At 31.8% G+C, this 23,332-nt stretch overlaps 2 protein-coding genes across 4 annotated transcripts; both read right to left on the bottom strand.

Moving 5' to 3' along the window:
* Window positions 1–1,126: 1,126 nt before the first annotated feature.
* LOC145570335 (uncharacterized) lies at window positions 1,127–6,617 on the bottom strand. The gene is made up of 4 exons (XM_081629377.1): window positions 6,426–6,617; window positions 5,009–5,185; window positions 1,536–2,706; window positions 1,127–1,434 (listed from the first exon to the last, which is right to left on the bottom strand). The coding sequence occupies exon 3, from the start codon at window positions 2,694–2,696 to the stop codon at window positions 1,554–1,556; it is 1,143 nt and encodes a 380-aa protein (XP_081485503.1). The 5' UTR covers window positions 2,697–2,706; window positions 5,009–5,185; window positions 6,426–6,617; the 3' UTR covers window positions 1,127–1,434; window positions 1,536–1,553.
* Window positions 6,618–17,063: 10,446 nt separating this feature from the next.
* LOC145572004 (3-ketoacyl CoA thiolase 1, peroxisomal-like) lies at window positions 17,064–23,154 on the bottom strand. Of its 3 annotated transcripts, XR_014096666.1 has the most exons (15): window positions 22,567–23,001; window positions 21,473–21,549; window positions 21,119–21,203; window positions 20,905–21,031; window positions 19,530–19,628; window positions 19,339–19,406; window positions 19,138–19,245; window positions 18,961–19,038; window positions 18,744–18,876; window positions 18,551–18,647; window positions 18,064–18,187; window positions 17,867–17,975; window positions 17,568–17,651; window positions 17,292–17,447; window positions 17,064–17,191 (listed from the first exon to the last, which is right to left on the bottom strand). XR_014096666.1 is itself a non-coding variant. In XM_081631025.1 (14 exons), exons 1-14 carry the CDS (start codon window positions 22,648–22,650, stop codon window positions 17,368–17,370), a joined length of 1,353 nt encoding a protein of 450 aa, XP_081487151.1. In that variant the 5' UTR covers window positions 22,651–23,001; the 3' UTR covers window positions 17,230–17,367. The 3 variants fall into 3 exon arrangements, 2 of the variants coding, with proteins under 2 accessions (XP_081487151.1, XP_081487152.1); XM_081631025.1 differs by lacking the exon at window positions 17,064–17,191 and having other exon boundaries at window positions 17,230–17,447; XM_081631026.1 differs by lacking the exons at window positions 17,064–17,191; window positions 22,567–23,001 and adding an exon at window positions 23,031–23,154 and having other exon boundaries at window positions 17,231–17,447.
* Window positions 23,155–23,332: the final 178 nt, after the last annotated feature.

Below are 23,332 nucleotides of genomic sequence, written 5' to 3'. Positions count from 1 at the left end.
CAAGATTCTAGTAGTTTAATCTTTGTAACATATTCAAGTGATTTATAAGTTTTATGAAGATCACAAGATCATGTTTCAAGCTCAATTATTCCCTCGTTCAATTGATCATTACTTATTAGGGTGGTTCTTCAATATAGGGACCACTCAATCTTTTCTACTCCATAACTTGTTACTCTTCGTTGGTTCATCATAATCATAGTTGATCTAGGTTTTGGTATGAAAAATAGAAACACAAGCAAAATTATATTTCACAATTCTGTGTAAACGAATTCAGTTAATTTGAGTTGACGTGGTTGAAAATTTGTGCTCTTAGAACAACTCCAATAACAAACTAATAGTCAAATTAGCTTGTCATGTCACATAAGCTTTTAATCTAATTGTCATTTTAGCTCCAATGTCTATTTAATAACTTACTATTTAAATGGACTACACCTCCTTAATTTATGTTAAAAAATTTTATTTTGTTTAATCTAATTTGTTTTGTTTTAGAAAGTTTTTTCCAAGCAAATTAGCTTTCAAGCTAATTGCATTTTCTAGCTCCAATGGTTAAGCTAGTAGCTAGAGATTATTTAATATTGCAAGCAAGTGCGTAGCTACAACCATTGGAGTTGCTGTTACTCACTTAGTAACACTCCATTAGTGGCTTAGTGCAAAAGTAAAATTATAAATCTTATTAAAGTGTCCTATATTAGTCCAAAAGCAAATTGATAACCTTGTTAGAATAAAGTAACAGGCATGACCTCATATAATAAGACAAACTAGAAAGGGGATATACTACCTTCGTTAATTATTATGTACAACTTTAAAATATTTTATATCTCACAAATAATACCCCAAAGTTGCACATAATAATTAACTGAGGTAGTATAATTAACAATCTCCTAAATGATTGCCACAATACTGTTGTGGACATATTTGCAAGTGGCCGATGAGGTCTTGACCTAGTAACACGCATGGAGGGTCTATGTACGATAGGTCAGTAAAAGTGTAACACATAGTGGCTCATCAACAACAATTCATGCATTCTAGTACACAGTCATCTAGAAAGCATTGTGATCAAGTACATTCCATTTACGTAGCAAGTCGGACCACGAAAGAATGCATGAATTGTTGAAAGATAAAGAGATTTTTCTTGGAAAAGAAGATGGCAGTTTTCTTAAATGTAAATATGCAAACTATACATGGGTGATTCAAATTGAAATTTGAAATGTTCCTGACCTGAGAAACCTAAATTTACAACAGCAAGCTTAAAATAAGCTCACTAAATTTGACAGGCCACTAAAACATGAAGAAATGAAGAGCTACACACAGCAGAGTTAATTTGAGCCTGGCAATCTCCAACTGCGAACATGATGCTACCTTCAGTGCAAATCGCTTGAGACTACTGCCCTTCTGACTAATGACCAGTTATCATTATGCTGGTAGATGAAGGTTCTGCACATAACAAAAATTGATTGCATACACATTATCAAGATAAAGCAAAGAAGGTATTAAGCACAATAAATTGTAAGAGAAGTTCCCCCATATCTCATTACCCATTCAAGATTAGTATTTCATAAGCGGTCTCTCCTAAACCCTGATTGGGTTAAACGACGTCGCTGTCTTGGAGCGGATGAAGTGCCTGGCTCCGCCTCATCCGCAAACACATTCATCTCATCATCGTCTGTAAAGCTATCATCACCATCACCATCTTCATCTTGTAGGCCCAGAAGATTCTCCCCCCAAAGGTACCTTTGCCGGGATGAACCCCCTGACGAGCGTCTATGCCTTGTCCATGGCCGAGAACGACTCCTTGGCCCTGCCAAGGATTGCATAGATCCAAGCATCTGGAAGAAAAACAAGGTAGTAAACAACCGCCCACTAGCATCTGATGATGTCCTCTCCCTTTCAACTGGTGGCCTATCTCTATCATTGTAATCTATCACATAATCACCGAGCACAACAGCCCCTGGCATAGCTGATCGGATAGCACTAACAATGTCATCATGTTCTCTCTGATGCTCCAAGTGTCTCCAAGCTCGCTGTCTTGATGGATCAATTTCAGCAGGTCGAACTCTGGGATGATCACGCCTTGCGTGCCTGCGCAACTCACGATAGTTACCTACAACTGTGCATGATTCTCGAGTACAACTCCGAGACTTCAAATTTAAATGATTACGAGCCTCTTCTACAACTGTCACCCCTAATACATCTCCCCTACATAGAGGGCATTTTAAATTTGACTTTTTTGCCAGTTCATCATGTTCCAACCTATCCCTCAAAGATTCGAAATTTTGTCTTCCTATAGCCTCTTGTTCAATATCATAATCAGCAGAATCACTGGACCTTCTAGTTGACGTGACTCTATTGCCTCTGTTGTGGGCCCTATGAGGCACAGGTAACTCATTCCCAAACAATGGGGTTAATTGAGGGTCAGAAACCAGGCTTGAATCCTGGAGGGTTGTAGGATCGAGTGAGGTATCTGGTGAATTGGTGTTGGAGTCTGTCTTGAGTTTCCTATACCGATCCAGGCAATTTGAATGCCTGTAACTTGTATCACAGACATAAGATCTACAGCCTTTTGCATGTGAGGTGCACAAAAGAAGAACTGCATTATGAGGATGTTCCATGCAGATGGGGCACAATGCTGCATCCCATTCCTTTTGCACATCACACACATCTGCATCCAAGGACATGCTTCTTTTCTTACCGGCCATCTTCTATGCACTGAAGTATCTCATAAGAACATATTAGAGATCTTTCCAAAGTTAAGACAATCAAAGAACTTCTTAGAGAAGATATAAATAATTTATTGGATTGTGGAAGATATCCTGACACTTCAAATTTTCGGATATCAGAACCAGTAAGAGCAACGATGTACATGACAAGTCTTTCAGACTGCAAGTATGTAAAACCCAAAACACTCATCAACTTACCTTTCATACATCCCCCCCCCCCCCCCCCCCCCTCTCTCTCCCAAAAAAAAAAAAAAAAGACACCCAAGACACTCAAGCTTCGACCTAGAACAGGGTAAAAGCAGCACATATGATTATAAAGTTATAACAAAGTCTTTTACCTAAGAACAAGTTTGATTAAGTCATTCATCTTACAAAATTAATATTCAGTAAAGTATATTTTATTCATTCAAAAAAAAAAAAAAAAAAAAAATTACTATACATAATTTTTAATCAGTAAAATCAGTTTTAATTGGTAAAAATAGTTTCGGTTCAATAGAAATCAAGTGAAGTGGTAAGAAAGCCTAGTAGACTAACAAATTGGGTAGAAAATTCAAAGTCTTGGGAGCACACATATAGAACGTGTATTATCAGCCTTTAGGAGTATTCTCTATAACCATCATCATCACCCAATCCTAGGTAAACTAAAGTAAAATAATAGTTTGATAGCGTAAACAAGATCTATCAAACAATAGGCTTAATTTGTTGAGGTAATCCAATCTCACAAATTTCAATTTGTACTTGTTGAACTAAACACAATCCTAACCAAGCCTTCCAACAGGCAATTATATTCTCAGGAATACACAAGCATTATATTACTATATAACAGAAAGCACATACACTAGAAAGAAAAATAAAATATATTCGCCATTACCTTGGTCTATATAGTTCCCCAAGAATCAGAATACTCTAGATCAACCCAGAAAGAATAAGTTGCAACTGTACAGGCAAATAAATGCATATAGGTCTACAGGACAATTTCTGCTAGCACATACCCAACTACCATTCTACAAGTACAGGTCAGACAACCTAACAGATATAAGATATAAAAAAGTTCCAGCTTTCCTTTATGCTTCCAAGCTCCTATCAAAGGCTAAACTAAAAATTTAACATCCTCAAAAGTCAAAAGTAACAGCATGAGCTATATATTACATCCCTAAGCTTTCCCACATCCATCACCTTGAGTCCTTAATGCTATTATAAGCGTCCACAAATGACTCTAGTGAAGATGTAAATAGCAAACAGGCAAATCAACAAGTCTAGAAAAAGGAGAATACATAGACAAAGGAACGAGCACTGTGTCCACTTGGAGTACAAAAGAAGGGTGAGCATGATGTACACATGGCTGACATGGGTACATCACAGCAATCCACAATACGTCAATACATCAGCACAAAGAAGTAGAGAGAGTCTAAACTAAAGATCATCTGTCCCCAATGCACTCACAAATCTATCCACAGATCTGCTAATTATATTCTACAATCAAAATGGGCAGCCTATGCAATCACCAACACTGAAGCGACAAAAAACATTTTACTGTCATACCCATATCAGCCTTTCCTAGTAATTGTTTTTTACAGTGGACTCCATCAGACAGTACTAAAATTACAGCAATCCACTTAGTAGTTACTTGAAATCCAATAAGCAAAAATAATTCTCCAATTACCTGTTAACTTATGCATTTTTTTTTCCATAAAAATAATAACACTAACCTCTTCTAAAAAAGGCTCTTCATATTGAAGGTAGACAATGCCTCATAAGATAGACAGCACAATCTAGAAAGTTGACTGCCTAACTGGTACAGCTAACAAACTATATTTCATAGATCAACTATGCCAAATCCTCAACATTCTAATAAATGCATAGCTATTACATTTATACCAAAAACATAGAATTTTCTATAAAAAAAATAAAAAAATAAAAAACTGAATCCAACACTTTGACATGTGACCATGATCTACAAAAGTACCTGAACCTGAGACCAGTAACATAGATGACAAGCATAGAAGTTTGCATACTGCAACCAAACCAAAAAGAAAGAGGCAGATGACCACCGGAAAGATAAAAGCTTATACCAAAACAAAAAAGTGAAGAGATTCAACTACAAAAAAATTTAATTAAAGATGTCAACTATTGTCTCAAAGTAAACAGAAACTTAAGAAAAAGACTAGCAACTAAATGAAAGATCATATATTTTACAAGCAATGGCTTCAAGCAAGACAATATGCAATTACAATTAAGTAAATCACATTGACCCCAGTTACAAATTACAATTAACCACAAGTGACACTTACCAAATAAAGGATTTGAGAAGAAATTTTCTGAACTTGACGCTCCTGAATGTTTGACAGTGAATGATAATGCCACGCTTACAGTATGCAACACAAAGTAAAAGAAAGGAAATCCCTCATGCAATGCTCCAATCTGTGTAAATTTATAAGCTTAATCTACAAGTCTTGGTGAAAGAGTGCCTGGACAGTGAATCAGATGATCTCTTGATAGTTAATAATGCAGAACAAATTCATGGACATTTTCAGGCTGCATTGAATTCGAACTATCAAATTTTCAAAAAAAGGAAACCATACAATCAAAGCATGACATTCCACACATTTAAAACTACATATAGAAATAAGAATCTCCAACAACTATTTTAAAATGATGAAGGTGACCACACAATAAAAGCAGGAACTGGTAACCAGAACATCAAATGCTTTCCACAGAAAATCAAGAAGAAAAAAAAAGACACAGCACACTTCAGCATTAAAACAGCCATCAAAAAAATAATAACATGATACACTATGATGTATAAGCCTACAATACAATATACTCTAGATTATTACATAATCTATCAAAATGTACTAGATTCAGACTTAAAACAGCTACCAAAACAATTACCCAACCTCGAATTAATGCAGAATACATCAGATTCAACCTTAATATAGCACTCAGGAGTCAGGATAATTGCCCAACCTCGACTCAATGTAAAGTGCACTACAGGGCTCCCAAATCACATAATCTATGCTCTAAAAGTGTAATCCCATACTTTATCCAAATCTTTTGTAACAATTGGAGCATCCTAATTAACCTCATCAAGAATGAACTCGATTTCGGTCCAAAGTCAGCTTTAATCTTACGGCTAAAACCTAAAGTGTACCAATCAAGCAATACTATTAAGAGTTCTACATCATCCTCCATCAGAAAATTGTCTACATTTCTGTTCCAAATTTAATTCACACGAAAACCCAATTTCTCAAAAATGAAATTTCTTCTTCCCAAACAAACTTCCAGTAAAAACATGCAACAAAAAAAAAAAATTAAATTCATCTAAAAAACACTCATAACACCAATTATCAGACAATTGAATACATTATAACAGATTCAACCCAACAACTAAAATTAATCACCAAACCCTAACCCTAAAAAAAATTAAATTCATCTAAAAAACACTCATAACACCAATTATCAGACAATTGAATACATTATAACAGATTCAACCCAACAACTAAAATTAATCACCAAACCCTAACCCTAACCCTAACCCTAATCCCCTAAACATAAATCAAAGTTCATTTTCCGAAATTGATCAAATTCAAGTTAATCAACCGCATAAAAAACCAAGCAGATATATAAAACCACAACAAATTAATCACGAAATGAAGAAAACATGAATTAAACTGCAAGATTTAAAGAAAAAAGGCTAAAGATTTTTACAATAATCGGTTATCTCTATTCGATTTGGCTGAAAAAAGATTGAAGGATTGATTAAACGATCAGAAATGGGGTTGAATTTCAGTGGCGTAATAATGCCGACATAAGAGGATGATGATGAAAAATTGAATCAAACGTGTTAGAATTTTTTCTGATTAAATTATTTACACAGCATCAAAAAATAAAGAAAGAAAGAGAAAGTTTATCGAGAGCCTACTTGTTGTGTAATTCATTACTCTTACTAGATTAACCCCGTACGATACACGTTTTAAAATAATAATTGAATTATAAACTTTTAATACGTATTAAAAGAAAATAACTTTCTCATTTTTTCTAACTAATTTCTACATAAATATAAATATACAATTTTCGAAAGTGTATAATTTTCATATTTAATTAAGAAATTTCAATTAAATTATATTATTAATTATTGTTAACAACTCGTAAATAACTAAATAGTATAATACTAGATTATATTTTAATTAGATTATATTTTAATAAATCGTAAATTATATTTTAATTATAGTGTAAAACTCATATACTCCCTCCGTTTTTAAATACTTGCTCCACTTTCTTTTTACGGCCGTTTTTAAATACTCGATCCATTTCCTTATTTGAAAAGTTTTTATAATATTTAATTCATTTTTCTCAACTAATGGGACCCAATTTTATTACTTTTAGATTCCCTTTCCTTCAATTTATCTTCCACTAACCCCACTACCTTTATATTTAATTATTTTCTCTAATTTCTCCTAAAACTCCGCGCATGGAGAAATGGAGCAAGTATTTAAAAACAGAGGGAGTATATAATAAATCTGTTCAATTTTGTCATAAATTCATTGGGAGGAGATTTATTGAAAGGAATACAATTTTAATATTCAGGAAATTTCTGAACATTTGAATATTAGTGTTAAGGAATTGAGGAGAGGGAATGATAGATTTAAAATCAAAAGAAAGGAATACATTTGTTATTCAATTTATTATACTCCGATGTTCTAGATTAAAGTTGTTGAAAGAATTGCTTGTTTACGAAGTATCACACACAAAATTAAAAAAAAAATCATTTTAAATTAAAAAAAAAAGTATCATAAAAAAATGACATCATCAATGGTTTTAGGCGGGAAAAAATTTCATAAGAAAGCAACACGTATACCGTTTTGAGGAGAGATGATGTCAGCAACGTTTTATTTTAGTAATAGTTAATAGATTGTATAGTATAGTCTTAAAATATTCATTTCAGCTCTATTTAGTTCAGTTCAATTAAGCTCCAGTCAGTTCAGTTCAGTTATGCAGCTCATTAAATGTGAATAGGCCCTTAGTCGAATAGATCGATTACACTGCACACTATCTTGACGTACATAATTTAATTTTAAAAGGTTCTTTCTAATCTAACATTGTTAGTCCACATTAAAACAGATATTGTATATGATATACATTAACAATTAATAATGTCAAGTATTATAGGTTGATTTGAATTCCTTGCTCCGAGTCTTCTAGCTCAAAAATTATTAGTTGATAGTTTTTTAAAAAATACAATTTATATAAAAACGTTAATAAATCGATATAATATGTATCGTACGGTCATACCTACTAAAATCAAATCCATGTTGATCGAGGAAGTTGTACATCTTTACAAATCACAATCCTTGACAATAGTCCTAAAGTTCACTTTTATTGACTTGGTTAGTAGTCAAATGTTTGCCAGTATTATTAATCACTTCGAAGCTAGAGATAATACGGGAAGTGCCCGCTTTCACCAGACCTTCAAATTGGTTAAATGAGTGATTTTTTGATAGTTCCTTGTATTTTAAATTAAATTAGATTCATGCGTTTAAACATTATCATATCAAAATCAATTTTGCAATATAACTTATAAAGTAAACACGTCTAAAAAGACGAAAATTATTTTGAAACTATTATGGTGTACCTTTCCATCAACTAAAATTGACTCAAATGAGCTAATTTTTTTGGATTGGAATATTTAGGTTGGTACCATATTGCCTCACAATTCATACTCTTATTCTCCATGATTTTTTAAGAGGGGTGAGGTCAGATATATAGTGCATGCCATAATGAATAACAATATATTAACATGTATAAATGATATGACCTTAAAATGAAAATTGTAAAGACTTATATGACTAAGACTATTACTTATATTAACCTAACGTATTACATAGATGATAATACAAAAAATATTGTATCTTATTTTATTATTTGAATATTATGATTTGATTTTACATGTTAACTATAATTTATTTTTGTCGTATTTTTGTACCAATTATGTGACAAAATATTACGTTTGACTAATTTATGTAAATCATTATTTATATAGATGCTTGTATCATGTTACCATAATATTTCTAGACTTTACAAATAAGATATGAAATTGCATTTTACTAATTAAGGTATTAGTAATTAAGGAAGTATATATATACACGATAGCACGAGTCCTATGTTACCATAATATTACTAATAGAATTAAGGAAGTAAACTTTTAAGAGAATTAAGAAATATGTTTACTATAATAAGTGGCATAGTAGTTTACTAATTAAGGAAGTATATTTATGCACGGGTGCTATGCTATCATAATATTACTAACAAAATTATGCTCTGACCATTTACCATTATCACTATGCTAGACTTTACTAATTAAATATGATATTATATTTGTTTTTCCATAATATTTTATGTAGTCATTTAGAATAAGATACCATTTAGAATAAGATACTTAGAATATTCTTATTTTTATATGGAAGCATAAACGTTAAAAAAATTATATAAGATAGAGAATCATATAGCGACATTTGTCAGGCTCGCATTGAGGCGCTTCTCTTTTAGTATAGTACTAGATTAGGTCCCGTGTCACGCACGGCTTTTTAATTACACTATATGTTTTTTTAAATAAATTAATTACTCTGTATTCAATGTTATTTTTAATTAAGAGAGTCACAATTATTTTTTCCTACGGTTTAATGAAATGGAAAAGAGCGTATTATGTTGGACTATTTAATGCGTCAAAAAGTTTTGGACTATTTAATAAAAGAAATAAATAAGAAGAATGCAGTCCATTTATGTATTAAATTAATTTATAATTTTGATATTTCTCAATTTTTATAGTATAGTGAGTTCTATATAGAAAAATATAAATTAATTTTTTTGCAAATCTGTTAATGTATATTTAATCGAAATTCTATTCTTAAAAATATTCCATCATAATTACATTGTTTTACAAATGATTATTAATTTTCTTATTACTTCGTAGTTATTAATTGTATATCAACATAAGAAAGATAATTGCTCGTATATATTTGTTGACAAAAACAAACTTTTTTCAAAATAACTTTCTTAAATAAAAAAAATTATTTAAAAAAAAAAAAACTAAAGACACACCAGAAATTGACACGTGTTGTTGCTGGTGTGTCTTTTAGTATATATAATAATATATATAGTTATTGATTATTGATTCATAAGAAAAATAAATAATAAAAAATTGAATAATAAATCATCTTGTTAATTGAACAGAAATGGAAGCAATCTTCTTAAAAGTTTTGGCAGGCCTGCAACATCGATCTATTATGAAATGAAGATTTCCTCGTGAGTACCGAAAAAACAATAGAATTGTAGACCCATATTCAGCACCAAATAATCAAACCTATGTATTTTTTTTTGAAAAAAAGGACTAAGACCCTGTTCTTTTGAGCTTCTAGGCAGAGCAGAGCAGATTTCAATAGCAGATTGAAGCAGAGCAGATCAGAGCCGAGCTGAGCAGAGCTGAGCAGATTTCATTATTATTATTATTATTATTATTATTATTATTATTATTATTATTATTATTATTATTATTATTATTATTATTATACTACTACTACTACTACTACTACTATTACTATTATTAATATTATCGCATTATTATTATAATTATTAATATTATTATTAAATATTAATTATTATTATTATAATAATTATTAAATATTATTTAATTAATATTATTATAATAATTATTAAATATTATTTAATTATTATTTTTATTATTATTATTATTAAAAATTAATTATTATTATTTTTATTATTGTTATTAAAAATTAATAATTAGTATTATATTTAAATATTAGTTATTATCTTTAAATATTAATTTATATTATAAAAAATAAATTATTATTATTATTAATAATAAGTATTATTATTAATATTATTGTCATTATTTTTTTTGAGAAAATATTATTATCGTTATTATTTTTACTATTATTACTACTATTATTTATTTATTTATTATTATTATTATTATTATTACTACTATTACTACTACTACTACTATTATTACTACTATTATTATTATTACTACTACTACTGCTACTACTACTACTACTACTACTACTACTACTACTACTATTAATATTATCGCATTATTATTAATACTAGGTTAGAACCCGTGCGATGCACGGTTTATATGATGCCTATTTTTAATTTGTACATTTTAAAAATAAATCGCTAGTATACATGAATATAAATAAGAATCACGTATATTTTGTAATTTTAAAATTTTTTATTTTAATCAAAATTATAATATAGTATCTGCTCAACGTTGTCTAATTCATAGTTCAATGTAGGAGGTCATTTATTAGTGTGCTATTAAAAATTGTTTTAATTTCCTACGATAAATTGATAGATTTTAGTTGTAATGTAGAAGCTTCCAATGTTTAAATTTCAAAAATGTTAAATATGGTAGCTTTCCAAAAAAAAAGGGAATGATGACATCATCATTGCATTTAGGCGGGAAAATTTTTATTGAAAAAGCGACACGTGGACAACAGTGATGTCAGCAACTTCTATTTAGTAATTGTTAATAGATTATTAAATATTAATTATTATTACAATAATTATTAAATAATATTTATTATTTTTATTATTATTATTAAATATTAAAAATTATTATATTTATTATTATTATTAAAAATTTATAATTAGTATTATATTTAAATATTAGTTATTATCTTTAAATATTAATTTATATTGTAAAAAATCAATTATTATTATTATTATTAATATTATTGTCATTATTTTTTTTTTGAGAAAATATTATTATCATTATTATTTTTACTATTATTATTATTATTATTATTATTATAATTCAATATTAATTATTATTTTAATTATTAATTATTAATATTAATTATTTATTATTAAATATTAATTTTTAATAATATTATTATTAAATATTATTTATTTATTTATTATTATTATTAAATATTAATTTTTAATAATATTATTATTAAATATTAATTATTTATTGTTGTGATTATTAAATATCAATTTTTAATAATATTATTTTTAAATATTAATTATTTATTATTATTATTATTAAATATTAATTATTATTATTATAATAATAATTCAATATTAATTATTTATTACTATTATTATTAAATATTAATTATTATTATAATAATTCAATATTAAGTATTATTTTTAAGCAGAGAGCAGGGCAGAGCAAAGCAGAGCAGATTAAAGCAGAGCAAAGCATATTTTAGTAGAGCAGAGCAGCTCTAAAGAACGGGGTCTAAGATGATATGTGAATCCGAAAATCGACCATATGGAAGATTGATGAACGTTCTTAAAGTTAGCAAAGACAATTATCAAAAATGGAAAAATAAATTAAGAATTGTAATTTAAAGCATACCTCAACAACTTTAGAAAGTGGAGAACTGTAAGTTAATGAACCCCTAGCCTGCAAAATATTTTAAAAAGAATTAAAATCAATCATACATAATTCGTATTAAAAACTAATTAGAATGAATTGCAGAATAAAATATAATTAAATTTAGTTGTTACTTTTCTTAATTACATAAATGATAATTCTTATTAAAAATAAATGGATTGAAGTTAATGCCATATATACGTAGTAGATAATTTTTTTTAACTTGATAATGGAGTGAGAGAGGAGGAAGGTGTTGGAAACAGGAAAGAACACAGTTTGGGAGAAGGTGGCTTGGAGACTTCTCCAATATTGCTTAATACGTAGTACAATTAATTATGTAGATTTAAAATTAGCCATATGTCCATTTAATTGGCCAAATTCAAAGACGAAAGTTTCCATAAAAACAATAAAAATAAAAATAAAAAATTAATGACATCAATTATTGATTTAGGCGGGAAAATTTTGCATGATAAAGTGACAAGTGTACAGTTTGGAAAGAAGATGACGTTAGCGGTTGCTACTTTAGTATTAGTTACAGATATAGATAGATAGATGTGTAGAAAACCCAAAATTTAAAATTTTAAAATTAAATAGAATATATTTTCAAAGCTATGTTAAATAGGGTAGCTTAAAAAGGAAAAAAAAAATATATGACATCATCATTGTATTTTGGAGGGAAAAAATTAAATAAAAAAGTGACACGTAGACAATGATGACATCAACGGTTGTTATTTTAGTATATATATACTAGTTTATGGCCCCGTGCAATGCACGGGATTTATAAAGATTTATTAATAATAATAGTCAATTGAAATAGAGTTAATTGAAATTAAATGAATAATAATTTTTTTTAAATTTGAATTTATTAATGCATATCATTTAAATTCTTATGTGTTGCATATATATATATATATATATATATATATATATATATATATATATATATATATATATATATATATATATATATATATAATTTATTAAAAGAATTTTTTTTTTTTAAAATTAAATAAATAGCATTTTGGAGGGAAATTTTTTTACAAAATTGTGCCAAGTGTCCCCTTTGGTGATTATTTTAGTATATAGTATATAGATAGATTTAGGGATTGAACTTGTCTTTTTTGTTGGGTTGGAGTCTGATGTAATTATAGGTTAACAGCAAATCTCGTGTGCGACTGACCACACCATATAACCGCTTAAAGTAACCCATAAAACACTAATCAAGTAACCCCTGTAACAATAATAGAGTAATCCTATAACACTAACGAAATAACTTCTATAACACTAATAAAGTAACCCCCGAATACTGATCGAGTAATTCCTATAACCTTAACGAATTAACCCCCGTTATGGCTGACCACACACTGTGGGCTAGCCACATATAAGAATTTATAATAGGCTAATTTTATGGGTTATTTAAAAGGAAGGTAAAGGATTGATCTTAGGTATTCAATCTAATTTTCTTGGGTTTGAATTATATAAAATAAAATAATTGTTAACAGCTTTTAATTGAGGTGTTGTCTAACGATATCACTTAAGGTCACTTATAGTTGGTTAAAATCAAGGAATCGAGTTAGTGGATAGTTGGTTAAGATCAAGGAATCGAGTAAGTTAAGGAGTATTGACGTTAAATGGCAAATAAAATTAAATTCATTCTTTTTCATGAAAACTATGGTTTGAACTAGGGATGGCAGTGGGTGGATTAAATGGAAGACTCGCCCCATCCCCACTCTCAGTGGGGCGGGGATGGGTACAAAATATGCAATGTACTCGTCATGGGGCGGGGCGGATGTTGGCCTTCCCATCCCCATTCCCACCAAAAATTTTCATCTCCATCCCCATCCCCGCGGCGGGTCCAAAATTCATCCCCATCCCGCCCCGGCGAGTACATTTCAAAATCATCCTCGTCAACCCCCACTTGGATATCCATCCCCACTTTATCCCCACCTAAGACCCACCTAATTCCCACCTTCCAATACACAATTCAACATAATTAATATAGATTAAAGAAAAAAATTATTGTTAATATTACACACTCTTTTTTTTTTTTAAGAAGTATTACACACTCTTTTAGTTATAATATTAGTGTATTACAATTATTATATCTACTATTTTAATTTACATATTTTTTTTATAAAATAATATAAAAATATATAATTTTGTTTTAAAAAATATTTAGATGTGGGTGTAAGGTGGGGGTGAGGCGGGTACAAAGTGGGGCGGGTAGGGTGGGGCGGGAATGGGGCGGGTACAATGTAAAATCCATCCCCGCCCCATCACCCATGGCGGGTATGATTTTTATCTCCATTCCCGCTCCACCACCTGCCAAACCAAGACCAATCCCCACCCAATTGGGCCGGGGATGAGGCGGGTCTCCTACTTGACCAGCCCCATTGACATCCCTACGCCCCATATTACCTTTAGAAGATTTTAGAATTTATGAAACTTTATACCTCCTAAGGCCTAATCCGTCCAAACCGTAAGAGTCCTATATTTTTTAACCTAATTTGATATAATTGTCATTAATATGATACAATACAACATCATGACTATGGGTTTGGGATGGTTTTGGGCGGGTATGGGATGGGTATGTATATCCAAGTGGGTGATGTGGCGAGGATGGATCCTATCTTGTACCCAGCGGGGTGGATATGTGGATATTGTACCTGCCACAGGTAGGGCTGTGCACCGGTCCAAAACCAAACTGGACTAAAATGGACCGAAACCCGGAATCACCATTTTTTGAGGACCGAGACCAGACCGTAATCAACCGGTTCGAGTTCCGGTCTAGACCTGTTTATTCCGATCCGGACTGGTTTTGGACCAGAATGGACCATTTATACTCTTTTTTTTTTTTTTTTTTTTTTGCATTTTAATATTTTTATATATACATTATTTTTTAACGTCTTGTTTTTGTTTGCGTGCTTTCCTATTTTGCACCTAGAATTTATAAATTACAAGTTTTATACCTAAATTTTTTAGAAATTTCAACATAAAATATAAATTTTTCACCTAAATAATAAGAAAATACATTTTCCTGTCCATTCCGATCTAGCCGAGAATATTCCAACTTTTACCTGGATCGGACCGAAAATCCGGAATTAATAAAATGTGAGGACTGAAGACCGACCCAGAAGCCAACGGTCCGGTCCAATTCCGGTCTGATTTCCGGGCCTCGGTCCTTTTTTGCACACCCCTAGCCACGGTTGGTGAAGCGGGGATGAGTATAAGATTTTTAGGTGGGTATGAGTATGGAGGTACCATCCTCTGCATCCGACCTGCCCCATTGTCATCCCTAATTTGAACTAGCAATCACATGTAGACTATTCTTTCTAACAAAACCATAGCCCATTAAGTTTTGAACCGAATATTGATTTAGGCAAACTTTTATTAATTAAGTGTAGGATGAGTTAAAGTTTTCTAAAAGCCCAAAGGTATTTCAAGTTATTAAGTTTTTACCATTAAGTTGTATCTTGGATGCATGCACATCCAAGGCTTCAAAGGAAGGCTGTAACCAACTTACAGAATTGTAATAGTAGTAGAATATATATGAAGTCATATGCTTGATAATATTGTATGTGTTTAGCTTTCTAATCTTTTCTTGAAGAAATTCTGAAGTTATCTGAATTTTCCTCAATTGAACTTCTGGCCTATTTCTCTTCTCATCGAAGTAGCTGAAATTTGATCGTTCTTGTAGGATTGAGTTTACATACTAACATCACGATCTGAATTTCAAACTTATGCTCCCTAATTAACTTGATGTTTAGATGTTGTACCTTAAGAACTCGAGATGTGTACTATAGGTTACATATGTATTGTAATATCATTTCACACTTGAATTGTTTTCATAGGAAGTTGAAGCAGAGCTTGAAAGTCAGCGTGAAGATGAGCATCAAGTCAATGAATCGAATGCCACATCTAGTTCTAATGTAACTATATCAACCCAAGCTAATGACAAATGAGGAATAAATGCTAGAAGTAGGAATCTAATTAAGGGATAGAGGGAGTACTATTTAGTATATTTGGGTTTCAAGACATTGTCATACTTTTAAATGCTTATTAATTCCAGGTTTAGATGATAAATTCGCTATCTTAGATTTAGTTTAAAAAGGATAATGAGGGCGAGTTTATTATATAATGTCATCTTAATTTTGGGCAAAGAGGGCGAATTGTTTAAGTTCCCGTGCTTGAATTAAACCTAAGAGGGCGAAAATAACTATTGCTCTTGAGATGTTTTAGAGGTCAAACAAAATAGTCGCCTGCTTGTTACAATCAAAAAGGGAAAAACATTTGCCCTCCTTGATTATAGTCAAAGAGGGCAAAAATAATTACCTCTCTGACCATACGCAAAGAGGGTGAAAAAGTCTTTATTGCCCAGCAAGTCTAAAAAGGGCGAGATTTGGATATACAAATCTAAATCGCCCTCTTTGATCTTATATCTTGTAGTGTCCTTGGATCCACGAGCCTTTGTTGTCCCGTCCCTCCATATACAGGGCACAACCAATTTCCTATGCGTTGCTAAGAAAAGAGGCATTGGTGTTTATTTTTAGGGAAGGAGTTTGGGGTGGTGAATGGTTCAAAACAAGATCCGACGATAGATTTTTATATTGTTTGTAAATCCCAAAACTACTAACAGTTATTAAGAACACTAATGATACATTTTTTTTTCACATATAGTTGAGTAATCATTAATTCATGCTCAGTAGCAGATTGATACAATGACTTAGATATTATCTTACTACTCCGTACTAAAACTATACTAAGTAAAAAGTATACCGTGGTTTCTCAAGTGTTGAATATTTCAATAACATATATTTCCAACGTAAATCAACCATATTCCTGATTCAAACGGTTGAAATTTATGAAAAAACAGAGTATTTTCATGTTGAGAAACTTGTATTTTCTTGTTAAAAAAATCGTTACTCTTAATTTTCTTAATATAAGTGTCGGGTGGAAGTAATAACTTTACTGTAGAAGAATGAATGGAGTATTTTGTTAACAGCAACTCCTCTAATACAGGATTGATGATTGCTGTATAGATACCAGTCCAGTAGAGGCAAGATGCCAAGATCTGTAACATATTTGAAAAAACTTGGACTAAGCTTTATTTAAAAAATATACTCATCTAAGTAGTATAATGTAGAAAATAAATCTTAGCTGAGTTTTATTACTCTCAAATAGGCAGATTGTTCATAACTTTTGAAGGAAGGCAGAGTGAGAAAGGTCTTATGCTGCGTACTAAAACATTTAGCAATTAACACGGGTGTTAGTTAATTCGTCAGCATGATCACCTCTTTCAAAAACAGCTGCAGCACCCATGCCACTACCTGTAAGTTCAGTACACAATTTATGAGAGAGAATTTGAGGTTATTTTAGTGGCTTCATCTTTACAAAATTAAATTAGCTTTTAGGTTGCACACATGAAGTGTTGAGAGAGAGAGAGAGACCTATGCACATGGAAATGACTCCAAAACGGCAATCCCTTCCTCGACGTTTCATCTCATGAAGTAAAGTAGCTACACACCGGGCACCTGAAAAAAGAGCAAAGTAGGAACTGAGTACAACAATACACCTAATCATCAAGGCCTTGTTCTTGTCTACCTTATTTTTACAGATTAAAACTAATTTCACGCACTAAAATCCTTAGATTTTTGCTGATAACCGGATTTTACAATGTTAATCCACCCCCCCCCCCCCCCCCAAAAAAAAACCCCCCAAACAGAGCCTAACTCACTCAAATGCATACCTGTAGCTCCCAAAGGATGTCCAAGAGCTATTGCTCCTCCATTAACATTAACTTTCGCTGGATCGAGGTTCAGCTTTTTACAACAGTAAACATACTGTGATGCAAAGGCCTGCATTGAAAATGGGTTTTTCAAATTTGAGAAATGGTATTGAAGTCACCAACCGAAAAATATGAGGCAGCTTGTTCAGAGGGCAAACCTCATTTATCTCAAATAGATTGATATCGTTGAGCTTTAGCCCGGCAGATTTCACAGCAGCAGGAATAGCAAAAGCTGGGCCAATCCCCATAACAGCAGGATCCACACCAACAGCAGCAAAGCTCCTAAAACACAGGATAGAACCGAAAATCAGGAACTAGAAATTTCAAACATGCATCCAATAAGATACATTGTTATTTCTGATTTAGTTTACATGGGTGAACTGATGAGAAGGATATCTTCTGTCAACTTCATAGGTAGTACGTTTGCTCAGCTTTTAGCAATAAGAAATTCAGATGGAAAGGGTTGACAATGCAAAGGGAATAATTTACAAGAATTACCAGCAGTAAGATACTACAAGTTTCGCACAACAATATGTAATACTTGTATGCATTGAAAAATTACAATAACTGGTATAATTTTTCCGCCATTCCATCAAACAGTGCATTTTTGTTTAGCTTCCATAGACGGTTTAGAAATGAACTTACCTAAACACGCCAAGAATTGGAAGCCCTTTTTTTGTTGCTAAACTCCTCTTCATGAGGAGGACTGCTCCAGCTCCATCACTCACCTGGCTAGAATTACCTTAAGAAAATGGCAACAACAAATCAGGTTAAAATCGTAAAATCACAATTTACTTCATCCATAATTGACCCCTACATAAGGTCCAATCTCACATACCAGCTGTTGAGGTGCCATCCTTTATAAAAGCAGGCTTCAGGTTTGCCAAATCTACCATGTTAGAGCTTGCCCGAATTCCATCATCAAGAGAAATAGTTGCATGTTTTTCTTCTCCAGTTTTTGGATCCACAATCTAGACAATAGAATAAACAAATAAGCAACTAAACACATTGTCTCGAAAGACAAAGAAGCTTCATCTCTATTACATACTTACTACCTTGGTTGAAACTGGTACAATCTCTTCTTTGAATTTTCCAGATGCAGCGGCTGCTGCAGCTCGTCTATGAGATTCCACCTGTTACACATAAAATAAGTTACATTAATAATTGAAATTTTTGTCTTTTAAAAGATGCAACAAGCTTAAAGCATGCATGAATTGATGAATGGAACTTACAGCTGCCTGATCTTGATCTTGCCGCGTCACACCATAACTTTGTGCAACATTCTCTGAGGTTATACCCATAGGAAGAAGGCAATCTCTTGCTTGCATAAATATTTCTACCTGTAAAATAGATTTCCAAGACTTTTATACCTAGCAAATTCAGCTGTGCTTCATAATTACCTAATGTGCCGAAAAATTAATATCGAAACGTACTTTTGGGTTGATATGACGAGGCCTATCGACACGATCAATTGTCATTGACTCCACTCCAGCTCCTATCCCTGTAGGCATATAACAAAAAAATGTTTCATACTGCAGAAGATTACAATCACATCAAGGCAGGATGAGATTCAACAACAAATTAGATGTTCCATACCACAAAAGGTTAAATGTTTCATACTGACCTATGTCATAATATCCTGCCTTTATGCAGGCAGCAACATCAGCAACTGCTTGAAGACCAGACGAACATTGCCTGTTCACAGTTCTGATGGGCACTGTGTCTGTAACAAAAACTAAAGAGCTTTAACAATCCGAAACTATAATTAACTTCCATCACAATTCTCATTAAAGACAGTTTCAAATGACGGTTCATGTTATCCGACCCAAATCCTTCTGGGATTATGCCTTTGTTATTGTTGTAGTATACAAGTAATAATATGGTGTCCGTTGTCATTATGTCCTGACCTGACAACAAATATTATTTTGAGATACCCTTTTAATTTTTAGTAGTCTCTCCATCCCAAAAAAAACTTGAAATGGTAAGAGAACAAATCAGAGGACTAAGGATACACAAGCTAGTTCTGTGTGTTTTCCCTCACACAGTTTTTTGAGTTCTATTCAGTTAAGAGTTAAGTTCCTTTCAATAACCCCAGTTTAGATCATCCCTAAACTACCAGCTCTTGTCTCGAGCCAAACCCTTGTATAAACTAAAGGTTCTTTGATAAATTGGGCTATATGACCCACGATTTACCACATAATAGAATTGTATTAATTATTAACCAATTATAATGTAATCTTGCATTTTCTCTCAACTTGTGCATGTTCATGAAAAACATAATGAATGAAGGATTCAGCTTATGGGTGTATATGACAACTTTTTGGACGTGCAAAATATAGCTTGGAGATGGAATGTCTTGAGGATGTACAATAATAACCTATGGTATGCACATGAAACGATGCAAATTTTTTGGTTATACAAGATGATTTGTAACTGTAGGGAAGTATAATAAACTAACCTATAGAGGGGCTAGTATTATTAAGTCAATAGTCTTCAGTTTTATTGTAAATAGAGAGAGAGGGGAAAGGAAGAGGCAGGCAGAGTTTTTTGGAGTGAATCCTTACGGGAGTTGTGATCTCAAGTCACTAGTGGAGAGTGGTAAACTAAACCTACCAATTTTGTAAGAAACCTTTCAGCAATACTGATCAGAGTTCAACTCTTTCTACTATTAACTTTGTGCATTTGTTGAGGAAAACCTGCTGTTCTTCGAGTCGATTACAGGAAGGTGTACAGGGAAGACAGGTCAGAGGTATCATGTTTTTCAGATGTCAATTTGGAATTCAAGACAGTCTTAAAGGCCTTGTATATTTTTCTTCAAATTAATTTTTTTTTTTTTTTCTGGTCATCTCAGAAATTCAGAGGTCTAAAGTGTTTTCCGAGCAGAAAAAGGTTTTTTCAGCAAAAGTAGAAACTGAGACTGTTTGCAAAATAGTTTTTGGTTGACATGCAATAAGGAGGCGAAACAAAACCTCAGAAGGCAAGCATTTTAATGTACTAACCTGGATAACCGGCATAGAATGCTGCCATCCGGCATTCTATAGCTCTTTCAGAACCTGGGGCCAAAACTGTACCCACCACAATGTCCCCTACCTCACCTGGGTTTACTCTCGTCTTCTCTATCAATCCCTGTAGTGAATTTTGACAGCTTATGGTCAGAAATCCTTCACAAAATTTGATCTCAACAAGGTTTTTCTATAATTATAAGTAGTATACCTTTAGAACAGGAGCGAGTAGATCATCTGCAGGTGTGTCCTTGAAACCACCACGTTTTGCTTTACAGATTGCAGTTCGACAAGCACTGTTCAGTGACATGAAGTGTAAGTTTCTTCCTAATAACAGAAGAAAGAAATAGACAACCTTTCGGCCATAATTTTTCTAATGGTGCATTCTGCAAAATAAAGCCTACGCTCGAACTGAAATTTTTAAGTTCTTGCACCATCAAACATTCCCGTACAAAAAGATGATCATATATGCATCAAAAACCTTAAGTTATATAAACAGGCAACATATGTGAATAATGTGATACATTTTTCACCAACAACCAAGACCAATGATAGGTTTACTTACGCAACAATAACTATATCATCTCCGAAAGCAGCATTTACTGGATACATCCCTCCATCTCCAGAAGAGCAAACCAAAGGCTAGTTCATAGATCATCCACCCAAGGTAAAAACAAAACGTAATCAAGTTAATTTAAGTTCTCAATAGAGGGATTGATGCAAACACATCAAATCAACCGGAATTAAGAAAATAAGTTCACCCTGTTACTATCAAATAGGCAACTTTTTATTGTGTTTCAATCATAGTATCACAAGTTTGGCTATGTACATGGAGCTTTAGAAAACATACTCAAATCAACTATGCTAATTTTTATTAGCAAATTCACAAAAACTTAAAAACACTTGGAACAAATTTTTTGTTTAGCAGCTTTCAACATCCCTGAAGTCATTAACTACAGAATGTTTCATGCAGTTATGCAAACCCTGACTGTAATCCTTCTATCCAACCAAAATGACAACTATCATGAGAATATAAATATGGTTTAAAAACAACATAAACTTTGACTCTAATCATGTACTCCACTTTTTTTTTTTTTTTTTTTTTTTTTTTTTTTTTCTTTCTGTTGACGTAGACGAAATTCAATTTCTTGCCTTGGGTACCGCTTCTAAACTTTAACCAACTAACCTAGTTGAGATTTACAGTACTTCGTCAATTTTACCAACTAAGCTAGTAGTACTCTGGAATGATTGATGATTGCCTTTTTAATCTTTCAATACTTAAAATCAAATTAATGAGTAACAAAAAGAGATTTTGTAAAATCATGTCATTCCCGTAGTTAATTATAAGAGGTCGGTACAATGTGACAACAAAATTCAGACATTCTAAAACTAATGGCAAAAATAACTTCATTTTTCTAATTCTCCTATAAGTAATAGCACAAACAGCAAAAAAATTCAACTTTATAACCCAATAACAACAAATTCAATCAAGCCCATGAAAACAAAACTTATAAATATGATTGTTAAAAGACCATGCAAGTGTAACAAGAAGAACACGAAAACATGCTCTCGCGTGTATAATCTCAATCGTTGTGCATAAAATTATTTACGCTACACATTGATAACACAAATGTATTCATAATTAAAATAAACACTTACAGAAATAGTAGAATTATGGGGTTTTGGAGAAATGGGATTAAGGTGTTGTAGAAGCACTCTCTGCCTGTTAATCGCCTTCTCCATCTCTCTATTTCTCTAAATTCTCTCTCTTATTCTTAATATAAATGTGATAATTATGTACTTGTATAATTATTGAATACCCATTATATATAAACATGGCAAAAATGAAAATTGGTTAATATTAAATTGACCCACCAATAATAAAGATATGAAAATTGTATTACTGAAATGACCCACCAATAAAGATATGAATTTTAGTGGGTAAAGAGAGAGAGATTACAGGCACATTTTTCTAGTTTTTGTTGATTTATTTTTCATTATTGGGAAATTAGGCGAAGTTTACAAAGAAATTGAGAAGAAAGTGTTGAGCTATTGATGTGCAAGAAAAAGAATGGAAATTGACGTTGACCCAATGAAATTGTTATTGAAGTTGACAATCTTACTGTATTTCATGTTGTTGCTCAGATGAAAAGTTGGTGAATGTGAACATGAAGCTCTTGGATTGGCCAATTGGGGCCTTGATGAATTTGTTATTGAAGTGATTTGATTTAATTTTGTAATAGATGGAAAGGACAAACTTGGTTTTCTTGGTCTTTTTAAAATAATTTTTTTTGATTTACTTTGAATAATTTCATGTTGGTGTTTGTTTTTTAATTGCAACACTAGTATTTGCCTATTTGGATCCGGGTTATGTCCCAATCGTGACATAAAATTTGCAATAATAGTTTAATTCACGATTCGATCT

The sequence above is a fragment of the Chenopodium album genome, chromosome 12, assembly GCF_948465745.1.
Source record: "Chenopodium album chromosome 12, dcCheAlbu1.1, whole genome shotgun sequence".
NCBI lineage: Eukaryota > Viridiplantae > Streptophyta > Magnoliopsida > Caryophyllales > Amaranthaceae > Chenopodium > Chenopodium album.
The sequence above is the reverse complement of the archived record's forward strand: the minus strand, read 5'-3'. Positions and strand labels throughout refer to the sequence as shown.